The 15,689-nt window shown below is 42.3% G+C and overlaps 1 protein-coding gene across 3 annotated transcripts in view; it reads right to left on the minus strand.

Moving 5' to 3' along the window:
* The window catches only part of gnb1l (guanine nucleotide binding protein (G protein), beta polypeptide 1-like), a 123,014-nt gene that overhangs the window by 21,651 nt on the left and 85,674 nt on the right, over positions 1-15,689 (minus strand). For all 3 annotated transcript variants that reach the window (XM_061907088.1, XM_061907087.1, XM_061907090.1), the window contains one exon: positions 10,277-10,492. In XM_061907088.1, the coding sequence (XP_061763072.1) occupies positions 10,277-10,492 (216 nt within the window). The remainder of the gene's footprint in view (positions 1-10,276; positions 10,493-15,689) is intronic.

Consider the following 15,689-nt stretch of genomic DNA (forward strand, 5'->3'; position numbering starts at 1 on the left):
ACTAAATCGGCCCTAGTGTGTGAATGTTGTCTGTCTGTCTATCTGTGTTGGCCCTGCGATGAGGTGGCGACTTGTCCAGGGTGTACCCCGCCTTCCGCCCGATTGTAGCTGAGATAGGCGCCAGCGCCCCCCGCCACCCCGAAAGGGAATAAGCGGTAGGAAATGGATGGATGGATATTTATAATTGAATCACTTGTTTATTTTTCAACAAGTTTTTAGTTATTTTTATATATTTTTTTCCAAATAGTTCTACAAATGAGCAATATTTTGCACTGTTAAACAATTTAATAAATCAGAAACTGATGACATAGTGCTGTATTTTACTTCTTTATCCCTTTTTTTTCAACCAAAAATGCTTTGCTCTGATTAGGGGGTACTTGAATTAAAAAAATGTTCACAGGTACATCGCTAAAAAAAGGTTGAGAACCATTGCCCTAGGGGGAGGGTTGCCCACATATACGGTCCTCTCCAAGGTTTCCATTGTCACTGTCACCGACGTCCCACTGGGGTGAGTTTTCCTTGCCCTTATGTGGGCTCTACTGAGGATGTCGTTGTGGTTTGTGCAGCCCTTTGAGACACTAGTAATTTAGGGGTATATATAAAAAACATTGATTGATTGATTGATTATTATGGTATTTCTGGGCTTCACGGTGGCGGAGGGGTTAGTGCGTCTGCCTCACAATACGAAGGTCCTGCAGTCCTGGGTTCAAATCCAGGCTCGGGATCTTTCTGTGTGGAGTTTGCATGTTCTCCCCGTGAATGCGTGGGTTCCCTCCGGGTACTCCGGCTTCCTCCCACTTCCAAAAACATGCACCTGGGGATAGGTTGATTGGCAACACTAAAATGGTCCCTATTGTGTGAATGTGAGTGTGAATGTTGTCTGTCTATCTGTGTCGGCCCTGCGATGAGGTGGCGACTTGTCCAGGGTGCACCCCGCCTTAAATGATAAATGGGTTGTACTTGTATAGCGCTTTTCTACCTTCAAGGTACTCAAAGCGCTTTGACACTACTTCCACATTTACCCATTCACACACTGATGGAGGGAGCTGCCATGCAAGGCGCCAACCAGCACCCATCAGGAGCAAGGGTGAAGTATCTTGCTCAGGACACAACAGAAGTGACGAGGTTGGTATTAGGTGGGACTTGAACCAGGGACCCTCGGGTTGCGCACGGCCACTCTCACACTGCGCCACGCCGTCCCTAATATAATATATATAAAAAACATTGATTGATTGATTGAATATTATGGTATTTCTGTGTATTTTTTTGTTGGATTGATTAAAAAAAAATAGATTTAAAAATTTTTTTGTCCCGGCAAAAAATCTGCGTTCAAAGGACTCCGGCTTATTAGTGATTCCCAAAGCCCAAAAAAAGTCTGCGGGCTATAAAGCGTTTTCCGTTCGGGCTCCAGTACTCTGGAATGCCCTCCCGGTAACAGTTCGAGATGCTACCTCAGTAGAAGCATTTAAGTCTCACCTTAAAACTCATTTGTATACTCTAGCCTTTAAATAGACTCCCTTTTTAGACCAGTTGATCTGCCGTTTCTTTTCTTTTTCTTCTATGTCCCACTCTCCCTTGTGGAGGGGGTCCGGTCCGATCCGGTGGCCATGTACTGCTCGCCTGTGTATCGGCTGGGGACATCTCTGCGCTGCTGATCCGCCTCCGCTTGGGATGGTTTCCTGCTGGCTCCGCTGTGAACGGGACTCTCGCTGCTGTGTTGGATCCGCTTTGGACTGGACTCTCGCGACTGTGTTGGATCCATTGTGGATTGAACTTTCACAGTATCATGTTAGACCCGCTCGACATCCATTGCTTTCCTCCTCTCCAAGGTTTCTCATAGTCATCATTGTCACCGACGTCCCACTGGGTGTGAGTTTTCCTTGCCCTTATGTGGGCCTACCGAGGATGTCGTGGTGGTTTGTGCAGCCCTTTGGGGCACTAGTGATTTAGGGCTATATAAGTAAACATTGATTGATTGATTGATTGATTGATTGAAAAAAAATGAGAATCGCGACTCAAATTCCAATCGAATTTTCCCCACACCCCTAAAAAAAAACGCGATTTATAATCCGAAAAATAGGCTAAATAGCTTCTTGGCAAAAGTGAACTCGTGCAGTACATTCACAAGAAAGTGTGTGTGTGTTTGTTGCAGAATATGCTTCATTTCTAGGGAGGCTAGGCCCTGCAGCAGATAAGAGCAGTTGAGAGCCATGTGTATTACATTAACCACCATTCCTGCACATATCTACTTCAGCGGGCCTTGATAAGCTCACTCCAACAAAGCTTCACTAAATCACAACTGCGCTGTGTTGTGTCTCATTTAGTTTCCTCTTGATTTCCAAACCGGCCCCATCGATCAGTCCCCCGTCAGCCAGGCCCATAAAGCCGGGCCATGTTGAAGCGGTAATTTGTGAGGAGTGGGATACTGCGGTGCTTACGACCTCCTCAACCTTTATTGCAGCTTCCCACTGTGTCTACTGTTCCCTTTACTGCAGATGTGTTTTTTGTTTGCTTAAGGGGCCTCCGAGGTTTTGATATTTTTATTACCTCTCAAGGGTCATCTGTCAGGACCTGGGGCCCCGAGTACGCCACCCAGCAGTTCCCCCCAACCCCCCTCCTCTGCCCACCCTCGAACTATCGCCACACAAAATACTTTTGTGGGAAGAACCGGGCTTTGCTGTCTGGATGTCACACTGAGCTGCACTTAGGGGTTATTTAAAAGTCCCCTGTTGGATGATTTTGCTCTAAGTGTGTTTTTTTCCAGTCCTGTATTACAATACTGAATCGATAATACCGTATTTCCTTGAATTGCCGCCGGGTATATAGTATGCGCCTGCCTAAAATTACCGCCGGGTCAAACTCGTTTCGCAAAATATTATTTTTATTAGCGCATGTCCAAAATTTCCACCGGGTCAAACTCGTCACGTCACGAGTGACACTTCACCTGTCATCATTTTCAAAATGGAAAGGGCTGATTTCCATCCATCCATCCATTTTCTACCTCTTATTCCCTTTTGGGGTGGCGGGGGGCGCTGGCGCCTATCTCAGCTACAATCGGGCGGAAGGCGGGGTACACCCTGGACAAGTCGCCACCTCATCGCAGGGCCAACACAGATAGACAGACTTTCACACTCACATTCACACACTAGGGCCAATTTTAGTGTTGCCAATCAACCTATCCCCAGGTGCATGTCTTTGGAAGTGGGAGGAAGCCGGAGTACCCGGAGGGAACCCACGCATTCACGGGGAGAACATGCAAACTCCACACAGAAAGATCCCGAGCCTGGATTTGAACCCAGGACTGCAGGAACTTTGTATTGTGAGGCAGACGCACTAACCCCTCTGCCACCGTGAAGCCCGGGGCTGATTTCAATCATTTGAAATCGCATAAAGAGAAGAAGATTAAGAGCTATTCAGTAGGATTTAAGGTCCAAGCTATTGAATATGTTAAAAAGAACAGTAAGCAGCTATGTTTTATTAATATACCGTAGCTGCGTGTGTCAAATATGAGTCATTAAATGACTCCCGCCTCCTGGTGGTAGAGGGCGCTAGTGATCCTTCTTGCGACTACTCGGCTGCAGAAGAAGTGACAACAAGCAGCAAGAGTGAGCGGCGATCGTTTATTTTTTCCTCTCGCTTGCACTTTTAACATGGAGGATTACATATCTAAAATAAAACCGTTTTCTAAACTGAACTTTCAATCGAAGCAGGAAGTAATAAAGGAAGATCTCCATCGAGACAGAGAGACTTTTAAAACTGAAGAAAGATAAGGAAGACTTCTATAAACAAGTTATCGATGCTTTTGATCAGAAGGAGCTGCGCATGGACTTCATTTATAAGTAAAGGTAAGACCATAATAATGTTTTATTAATTAAATGTCCTTATCATGATGGTATCCTTACATCACACTCAAATTAATAAGCGCAGGCCTAAATTTACCGCATGCCTTTGGTAAACGCCAGAGTGAGAAGAGGTTTTAAAATAATTTGCGCTCCGGCGGCAATTCAAGGAAATACGGTAGTTTTTATTATTGTATAACATGTTGGTCGCAGGCAAGCAAAATGACACTGAGGCCATTGGAAACTTTCCACACTGGCTCAAAATCTTTTACCGAAAACCACATCACCATCACAGTTTAAATCGCCAAAAATATAGATTGTTAAATTTCGCTAACATTCAAAGATTAGCATCAATACGAAAGGCCCATCGAATCCTAAATAACACTGCACCAGCGCCACTTAAGCACTTTGTCCAGTTGACTGCTGCTGCTGTAACTAGAAACACACGAGCCTACACCAGGGGGCAGTGTAGCGTCCCCAGATGTAAAACATCTTTTGCACAATCAGCATTTTCATATAAAGCCATAAAAGAATGGAACAACCTCACAACAAACTTAAAAACGGATTACTCTTCATTTAAAAATGAAGTTAAAAAGTGGCTTTGGAGCAATCAAAGCTGCTCACACGGTCACTAAGGTGGACAATATGATTGACACGTCAACTTATTGTGTATTATATTTATGCATGAGAGCATTTTGTTGAAAATTGTGAGGTGTGTGTTAAAATCATGGTTGTTTTTACAAATGATGACAGATGTGAACAAGAGCATGTATTGTCTGTTTTATGATGTAAAGGAGGGGTGGTTGTATTGTTTATTAAGTATGTCCATGAAAGGGCATTTTATGAATTTTCTTAATTTGATTTTATGATATGGTAAGATTTTATTGTCATAATTTTATTGCATGATTTTTGTTTCTCTTTATTTTGGTAGCCAGGGACTGCAGATGGAAATGAGCTATTTAGCTATAATCTGGTACAGAACATATGTGTCTTTGAGCTTAATGTTTCTGTGCATTGTCTCTTCAAATAAAGACTAAACAAACAATATTTTGCTGCTTGAAAAAAATAACTATATTTCCATCATTTTCAGTTTATCGAACCAAATACATATCTAATCTTTTTCAACACATTTTAAGGGTAACATTTTTTAAATATTTTTTGTCATGAAAATGGGAGGTTTTTAGGGTTGGTGCACTAATTGTAAGTGTATCTTGTGTTTTTTTATGTTAATTTAATAAAAATAAAAACATTAAAAAAAAAAAAAAAAATCTGTGGCCCGGGTACCAATCGAGCCCAGTGGTTGGGGACCACTGCTCTACAACATGTCGTCTCATCCGCTTTTCCACCATACATACATACAGTGTGCCCACCCAATCACATATTGTATGAGGCTTCTACAGACGCACGGAAGAGACTGCAAGACATACTTGGTCAACAGCCATACAGGTCACACTGAGGGTGGCCGTATAAACAACTTTATCACTGTTACAAATATGCGCCACACTGTGAACCCACACCAAACAAGATTGAAAAACACATCTCTGGCACTCACCGAGGGTGGACGCTCCCCTTTCCTCTCCCTTATCTCTCCTGCTTGCTTCTTTTAGTCTTGTCTTAACTTTCTTGTTGCCTCTTTTTGCACTGCTCTCCAAATCTAAACATTGAAACTATTTAACTGGCCTCAACAAAATTGACAAGATCTTGGGTTTGGGGGAACCTGCTGTCGTGACGAAGCGGTTGTTGCTGGACACACCACGAACTCTTGGGAGAAGAAGGAGGGCTGTGTGCCCGGCGACCCTTTTCTGTCAAGGACATGAAGATATCCACCTATTCGGAATTATGACAACAGGACATCTGCTGATTGGAGTAAGCGTTGCTCTGGTTTGTCGACAAATTGGAAGTTGCTGGCCAGTCTTCAAGGTACCCCAAAGCTGCCACAAATGATTGGAGGATGCGGGAAGAACTGTTGATTACATCGGACTGTCTACCCCGCAGTTTTTGAGGACCAGTCATAGACAATTTTAGAGTGAAAAGCACATTTTTTTTCCACCCGCATACAAATCATTTTAACTTGGATTTTTTTCGAGACTCTCCCGAAGATCACTGCAGGAAGACACAACAAACTCCCTTTTTTGTCTCTCATGGACACACACCTGTTGTTGTGAACTTTGGACTAGCGACGGCAAATACATCAAGGCCGCGGAACAGAGACACACTATGGGCTTATACACACACACACACACACACACATTCACAAAAAAATATATACGCCACACATACACCCTCCTGTCCCCCAATCCAACGCCCTCGACGCAATCCCATAGGGGTGATGAATGGATGGTCAGCGCCTGAGACTTGCGGCCTACCAACATGACCTTGAACTACTTTCCCTCTGTTGCTAGATGTCTCGAGATGTATGTTGTAATATGTATATGTGCTTTGCTATGGAGGTTTTTTCTCACTCTGAACTGGGCCCCCTTAGGATCCCAGTCTGGATTGTATTTTTTTTACTCATCCTTCCCCAGCGTTGACCTTTTTCCCATCTTTTACGGGGCGCCTTATGGCGACCCATCAGCGTTCTTGTTCTGTAACCCTCTACACTGTTTGTTTGTCTAATCTTGAACAGGTTTGTGCTGAAAACAAAGTTTCGTTGTACTTGTTGCAATGACAATAAAGACCTACCTACTTACCTACCGTAACTCAACATAAACACAGCAGAACAACTACCCAGAATCCAATGCAGCCCTAACTCTTCCGGGCTACAATAGGGGTTGGGCGGGGCCGGGGCGTTGGTGTACATTGTAGCCCGGAAGAGTTAGGGCTGCATGGGATTCTGGGTATTTGGTCTGTTAAAACATCATGTAGTTGGGCTGGCATGCTGTTTATACAGGTTGTTGAGGACGATAAAGGCAGTGCCTCCACGGTGCCACCTTAATATTATTGTTTGGATGTAATCCGGGAGGGTAATTACCCCTGGAGGGGCACTGAAAACTGGGTGTGTCCCGAAAGTCGAGGGTATGCAGGTAAAGCGCCATTCATATACAACTCGTGGGCTGCACCAACATTACATTTTCACATTAAGGTGCGGGCCGCATGTTTGAGACCCCTGCTCTAAGGCTTTGATGGTTATGTAAAATGACTTATGGGTTCCATGCTAAAGCAATATCTTTTGGTTTGATTGATTGATTGAAACTTTTATTAGTAGATTGCACAGTACAGTACATATTCCGTACAATTGACCACTAAATGGTAACACCCCAATAAGTTAATCAATTCATGGTACAAATATATACTATCAACATAATAGTCATCACACAAGTTAATCATCAGAGTATGTACATTGAATTATTTACATTATTTACAATAATGTTGTGGCTGGGCATGTATTTGCACAGGTGTTGGTGAAAAAAGGAGGCTTCTGTGAGAAAGTACTGGAAAAGGGCAGTTTATCCTCAGTACAAAATAATATTTATTGTTTATTTTAACTGCTAAATGAGGTTCTGTGGGTGGAAAGGAATTTGGTATTACTGCAAAGTGATCATTTTTATCCTGTTGTCTTTTTATATTAGGTGGCATTCTAACAATATTATCCAAGGGTAATAGGCGAGTGTATTTTAAAGTTTATGTGGGCGGTGTTGGAGTCCTGAGTGACATCCAGAGTGACCTCTAAAGCACTTGGCCCCCGGCCACACCAACGCTGTGGAGCCAGCGACTGATTTATGGCCAAGAACCTCCTCAAGCTCTTACCATTCGGCTCCTGATTATTTGCAATACTTCTCTCCCGCTATCTATGTAAGTGCAATATTTGTACCGTCTTTTCGACAAATCATCTTCCAGTAGGACACGAGACCTCAACCAATAACAAATTTTGCTGGATGACATATTGTCCCTGAAATTAGCAGTCTATTCAATTGAATATAGGTTGAAAAGGATTTGCAAATCATTGTATTATATTTGTATTTACCTGGACTCTCACTATTATGTTGGATCCACTATGGACTGGACTTTCACAATATTATGTCAGATCCACTTTGGACTGGACTCTCACACTATTATGTTAGATCCACTAGGGACTGGACTCTCACTATTATGTTAAATCCACTACGGACTCTCACACTATTATGTTAGATCCACTATGGACTGGACTTTCACAATATTATGTTAGATCCACTATGGACTGGACTCTCACTATTATGTTAGATCCACTATGGACTGGACTCTCACACTATTATGTTAGATCCACTATGGACTGGACTCTCACTATTATGTTAAATCCACTACGGACTCTCACACTATTATGTTAGATCCACTATGGACTGGACTCTCACTATTATGTTAAATCCACTACGGACTCTCTCACTATTATGTTAGATCCACTATGGACTGGACTTTCACAATATTATGTTAGATCCACTATGGACTGGACTCTCACAATATTATGTTAGATCCACTATGGACTGGACTCTCACGCTATTATGTTAGATCCACTATGGATTCCCACACTATTATGTTAGATCCACTATGGACTGGACTCTCACACTATTATGTTAGATCCACTATGGACTCTCACCCTATAATGTTAGATCCACTATGGACTGGACTTTCACAATATTATGTCAGACCTACTATGGACAGGACTCTCACAATATTATATCAAATCCACTACGGACTGGACTCTCAAACTATTATATCAAATCCACTATGGACTGGACTCTCACACTGATATGTTGGATCCATAATGGACTGGATGCTCTCACTATTATGTTAGATCCACTATGGACTGGACTCTCACACTATTATGTTAGATCCACTATGTACTGGACTCTCACACTATTATGTTAGATCCACTATGGACTGGACTCCCACAATATTATGTTAGACCCACTATGGACTGAACTTTCACAATATTATGTTAGATCCACTATGGACTGGACTTTCACAATATTATGTTAGATCCACTATGGACTGGACTCTCACACTATTATGTTAGATCCACTATGGACTGGACTTTCACAATATTATGTTAGATCCACTATGGACTGGACTCTCACACTATTATGTTAGATCCACTATGGACTGGACTCTCACTATTATGTTAAATCCACTACGGACTCTCACACTATTATGTTAGATCCACTATGGACTGGACTTTCACAATATTATGTTAGATCCACTATGGACTGGACTCTCACACTATTATGTTAGATCCACTATGGACTGGACTCTCACTATTATGTTAAATCCACTACGGACTCTCACACTATTATGTTAGATCCACTATGGACTGGACTTTCACAATATTATGTTAGATCCACTATGGACTGGACTCTCACACTATTACGTTAGATCCACTATAGACTGGACTCTCACAATATTATGTTAGATCCACTATGGACTGGACTCTCACGCTATTATGTTAGATCCACTATGGACTGGACTCTCACACTATTATGTTAGATCCACTATGGACTCTCACCCTATAATGTTAGATCCACTATGGACTGGACTTTCACAATATTATGTCAGACCTACTATGGACAGGACTCTCACAATATTATATCAAATCCACTACGGACTGGACTCTCAAACTATTATATCAAATCCACTATGGACTGGACTCTCACACTGATATGTTGGATCCATAATGGACTGGATGCTCTCACTATAATGTTAGATCCACTATGGACTGGACTTTCACAATATTATGTCAGACCTACTATGGACAGGACTCTCACAATATTATATCAAATCCACTACGGACTGGACTCTCAAACTATTATATCAAATCCACTATGGACTGGACTCTCACACTGATATGTTGGATCCATAATGGACTGGATGCTCTCACTATTATGTTAGATCCACTATGGACTGGACTCTCACACTATTATGTTAGATCCACTATGTACTGGACTCTCACACTATTATGTTAGACCCACTATGTACTGGACTCTCACACTATTATGTTAGACCCACTATGGACTGGACTTTCACAATATTATGTTAGACCCACTATGGACTGGACTTTCACAATATTATGTTAGACCCACTATGGACTGGACTTTCACAATATTATGTTAGACCCACTATGGACTGGACTTTCACAATATTATGTTAGACCCACTTGACGTCCATTACATCCGGTCTGCCCCTTTAGAGCAGACCGTCATTCTCATCGACGTCCCACTGGGTTGTGAGTTTTTCCTTGCCTGTATGTGGTCGCTGAACCGCGAATGTCGCCGTGGCTTGTGCAGCCCTTTGAGACACTTGTGATGTAGGGCTATATAAATAAACATTGATTGATTTGCATTGTATTATATTTCTGTTAACTTTGCTTAAAAAAATAGAGATGTTTAAAAGAAAATAAAAAAATTGACCTTTTACTTTAAATTAAATATTTAGGTTTTTATCTACTGACAATTTAACTGCCCACCAACCTGCAAGCTGTTCTGCCCGTCCAGGATCCAGGAACAGAGCTGGTTCTCGGAAGACCCCGATATGCCTCTCAGTACTTCGGGGTCGAAGGTCAGGCACATGAGCGGCTCGTTGTGAGCTTTGGTTTGACTCAAGGTGGACTTCTGGGTTATGTCCCACAACAGCAGAGATCCATCCTCGTACCCAGCCAGCAGGACAGGCCCGGTACCGGAGTGTGGCTGAGAGAGGACCAGAACAGGAGGAGAGTAAAAGAAGGGAAAAAGTCAGGACCGGACATGAAAAGAAGTGTATTGTGAAAATGAGTTTAATGGCTGGTGTGACGCTGGAAGCTGAGCAGAGCAGAGGTTATCTATCTGGAAGCTCTTGCTGACACTTCAAGAGTCACGACGGGCTCCATTCGTCAGGCTGCTGCTCTCCTCACAGCACTCCATTACACGCCTCCTCACTCCTCTCCTCATCTATATCACCAGTTTGGCACCGGCTAATATAAAGGACCAACATTTTCCCAGAAGTACTCGTTTATCTGGAACACTGCACGAGCTGGTATTAAGTCCGATTAAAATAACTAAAAATTAAAATACAAAACCCGTTTCCAAATTGTGTTAAATGCAAATATAAACAAAATACAATGATTTGCAAATGTGAATTTTATTTATATAGCGCTTTTCTCTAGTGACTCAAAGCGCTTTACATAGTGAAACCCAATATCTAAGTTACATTTTTTTTTAAAGCAGTGTGGGTGGCACTGGGAGCAGGTGGGTAAAGTGTCTTGCCCAAGGACACAACGGCAGTGACTAGGATGGCGAAAGCGGGAATCGAACCTGCAACCCTCAAGTTGCTGACACGGTCGCTCTACCAACCGAGCTATACCGCCCCATGGTAAAATCCTTTTCAACCCATATTCAGTTGAATATGCTACAAAGACAACATATTTGATGTTCAAACTGATAAAAAAAAATTTGTGTGTGCAAATAATCATTAACTTTAGAATTTGATGCCAGCAACACGTGACAAAGAAGTTGGGAAAGGTGGCAATAAATACTGATAAAGTTAAGGAAAGCTCATCAAACACTTATTTGGAACATCCCACAGGTGTGCAGGCTAATTGGGAACAGGTGGGTGCCATGATTGGGTATAAAAACAGCTTCCCCAAAAAAGGCTCAGTCTTTCACAAGAAAGGATGGGGCGAGGTACACCCCTTTGTCCACAACTGCGTGAGCAAATAGTCAAACAGTTTAAGAACAACGTTTCTCAAAGTGCATTTATAAGAAATTTAGGGATTTCAACATCTACGCTCCATAATATCATCAAAAGGTTCAGAGAATCTGGAGAAATCACTCCAGGTAAGCGGCATGGCCGGAAACCAACATTGAATGACCGTGACCTTCGATCCCTCAGACGGCACTGTATCAAAAACACGACATCAGTCTCTAAAGGATATCACCACATGGGCACAGGAACACTTCAGAAAACCACTGTCACTAAATACAGTTTGTCGCTACATCTGGAAGTGCAAGTTAAAGCTCTACTATGCAAAGCGTAAGCCATTTATCAACAACATCCAGAAACGCCGCCGGCTTCTCTGGGCCCGAGATCATCTAAGATGGACTGATGCAAAGTGAAAAAGTGTTCTTTGGTCTGACGAGTCCACATTTCGAATTGTTTTTGGAAATATTCGACATTTTGTCATCCGGACCAAAGGGGAAGCGAACCATCCAGACTGTTATCGACGCAACGTTGAAAAGCCAGCATCTGTGATGGTATGGGGGTGCATTAGTGCCCAAGGCATGGGTAACTTACACATCTGTGAAGGCACCATTAATGCTGAAAGGTATATACAGGTTTTGGAACAACATATGCTGCCATCGAAGCACCGTCTTTTTCATGGACGCCCCTGCTTATTTCAGCAAGAACAATGCCAGTCCAGTCCATAGTGTATCTAACATAATAGTGAGAGAGTCCAGTCCATAGTGAATCTAACATCATAGTGAGAGTCCAGTCCATGGTGGATCTAACATAATATTGTGGGAGTCCAGTCCATAGTGGATTTAACATACTAGTGGGAGAGTCCAGTCCATAGTGGATCTAACATAATAGTGAGAGAGTCCAGTCCATAGTGAATCTAACATCATAGTGAGAGTCAAGTCCATGGTGGATCTAACATAATATTGTGGGAGTCCAGCCCATAGTGGATTTAACATACTAGTGGGAGAGTCCAGTCCATAGTGGATCTAGTTGATATCGTGAGAGTCCAGTCCATAGTGGATCTAACATAATAGTGAGAGTCCAGTCCATAGTGGATCTAACATAATAGTGTGAGATTCCAGTCCATAGTGGATCTAACATAATATTATCAGAGTCCAGTCCATAGTGGATCTAGCATAATAGGGAGAGTCCAGTACATAGTGGATCCAACATAATATTATCAGAGTCCAGTCCATTGTGGATCTAGCATAATAGTGAGAGTCCAGTCCATAGTGGGGCCAGCAGGACACCATCCCCAGCGGAGACAGGTCAGCAGCGCAGAGATGTCCCCGACCGATGCACAGGGGAGCGGTCCACCCCGGGTCCCGAATCTGGACAGCCAGCAATTTATCTGTGGCCACCGAGCCTGTGCCTCCCCTTCCACGATTAGAACTGTAGTTACTGACAGTGGTTTTATGAAGTGTTCCTGAGCGCATGTGGTGATATCCTTTACACACTGAAGTCGCCCCTGACTGTCGGATGCTTACACCGTGGAGGAGGGAAAAAAAAAAAAAAAATCTCTGCCCGGCTGCTTGCGAAACACTGCTTCCCACGGAGACACTGCCGGTCACCACACCCATGGCCACACCCGTCCGACTTTCAGGTTGAACAGGTACGACCATATCATATAACTAAAACACTAGTAACACAATAAGCAGATTTACCAGAATTATCCTAGTAAATGTGTCTAATAACATCTGAATTGCTCCCACTGCCCTCGTCGTTTTTTTTTCTTCTAGTCCTTCACTCTCACTTTCCTCATCCACGAATCTTTCATCCTCGCTCAAATTAATGAGGAAATCGTCGCTTTCTCGGTCCGAATCGCTCTTGCTGCTGGTGGCCATGATTGTAAACAATGTTAAGATGTGAGGAGCTCCACAACCCGTGACGTCACGCGCACATTGTCTGCTACTTCCGGTACAGGCAAGGCTTTTTTATTAGCGACCAAAAGTTGCCAACTTTATCGTGGATGTTCTCTACTAAATCCTTTCAGCAAAAATATGGCAATATGGCGAAATGATCAAGTATGACACATAGAATACACCTGCTATCCCCGTTTAAATAAGAACATCTCATTTCAGCAGGCCTTTAAATCCACCACAGCACATGCAAGGCACCAAACAGGTATGGTAAGAAACTGTATTAAAAAAAAAATAGTGGTAAAAGCAAACCCATTTTCCAAAAAGCGGATGATAAAGCCGCGTCTGTCACTTTGACAGTCGGTGATAACCTCCCAGTGCTAATAAATAGAGTGTGCATGAGCAGAAGGGCACAGCGGCCGATGCACAGAGCTTGTAAATCACTTCAATGAAAGAGAACATGCAGGTGAACTGATTAAAAAAAAAAAAAAAAATGGAATTCATACAGTGAGGAGGGGAAAGAAATAGAAAGGAGGAAGAAGTGGAATACAGGAAAGGAGGAAGGATGTATTATTGGTTACATTTGCCCATAAACCTGCTTTGGCTTAATCCTACAAAAAGCCGTCATTACACAAAGCCCACATTTCCACATCAGATACACTTCTCCTTCCCAACTATGTGCACAGAAATCAGCAGCAACAAGGAGAGGAGCAAATTTGTTCCATATGTGCCAGAGGGGAAAGATATTTTCATCCATCTTCAAGTCCTCCTCTTACTTTGACACGATATGTTTCTCTTCTCCGACCTTTAAACAAATGATAGAGCCGGTCATGTATTCCCTCCAAACACATCAGTGAGGATGAACACTAAGCCGTTAAGACAGGGGGTGTCCAAAGTGCGGCCCGCGGCTAAATGTTTAGTGGCCCGCCACACATTCTGGAAATGCTATTGCAAAAATAAAAAAAACACCAAAAAAAAGTAGAATGAGGTGTGATAGAGATAGATATCGTTTTTAAATCAAATTTATATTTTAGAATATCTAAGTGTGGGCCATGCGTAGACCTTGAATGTAGCAGGAGGTCATAACACTCTTTTTCTTATCTCAACTGTCCGAGGCAAAGAGGAGGGGAGGACAAGAAGGGGGGCCGGTGAGAGGGAGTAAGAGGCGAGACTTGGGGAGTAGAATTAGATCAATTTGGGCAATGCGATTGAAAGGTTGTTGTATCAAAGATTGGTCTCCTAGAGCTTTGGAATAAAATATCAAGATAATGTACTCTGTCTCAGATTTGGGGAGTAGAATTAGATCAATTTGGACAATGCGATTGAAAGGTTGTTGTATCAAAGATTGGTCTCCTAGAGCTTTGGAATAAAATATCAAGATAATGTACTCTGTCTCAGATTTGGGGAGTAGAATTAGATCAATTTGGGCAATGCGATTGAAAGGTTGTTGTATCAAAGATTGGTCTCCTAGAGCTTTGGAATAAAATATCAAGAAAATGTACTCTGTCTCAGGGATTCATTTATAACCAGCTTATGTGTCATCGAACCAACCTGGGAGGTGACCGGCAGAAGACCGGGTCTAACGCAACAGGTGAAATCTAACGGGGAAAAGTTGCAATGTCGACACAGATCTGCCATGCAGGCTGTTTGTTTTTCTTTATTTTGCTCTTATTGCCAATGTTAAAAAAAAAAGGAATTTTTTTTTTATTATAATGAATTATTGATGTGTGAAGTGAAGTGAATTATATTTATATAGCGCTTTTTCTCAAGTGACTCAAAGCGCTTTACATAGTGACACCCAATATCTAAGTTACATTTAAACCAGTGTTTGTGGCACTGGGAGCAGGTGGGTAAAGTGTCTTGCCCAAGGACACAACGGCAGTAACTAGGATGGCACAAGCGGGAATCGGACCTGCAACCCTCAAGTTGCTGGCACAGCCACTCTACCAACCGAGCTATGCCGCCCCTGTGGGATGTTCCAATTACTTCAAATATTTCACTTTATAATGTTTTATTTGGACAATATTATGAGCATATACTGTGTGGTTGCCATATAAAAACAGTGTTTTCTTTGAAAAAAGAGCATAAAACCAACAAAATAATAGTATAAAATCAACAGATATATCTGAAGTTGATCTCGTAACTTAAGTATTGAAAGTAAAACAAATAAAAATAAAAATCTATCACTTTATGAGCGGGGGACCTTTTGGGTCCCAAAGATATTTAGTGTGATTTTATTCATTTTTTCACTGTGATTACTCAGAAATAATAATACATTTAAATCAACGACGTCCTGCATTATTGATATTTT

This window comes from Nerophis ophidion, linkage group LG07 (assembly GCF_033978795.1).
Source record: "Nerophis ophidion isolate RoL-2023_Sa linkage group LG07, RoL_Noph_v1.0, whole genome shotgun sequence".
In the NCBI taxonomy this organism is placed as follows: Eukaryota; Metazoa; Chordata; class Actinopteri; order Syngnathiformes; family Syngnathidae; genus Nerophis; species Nerophis ophidion.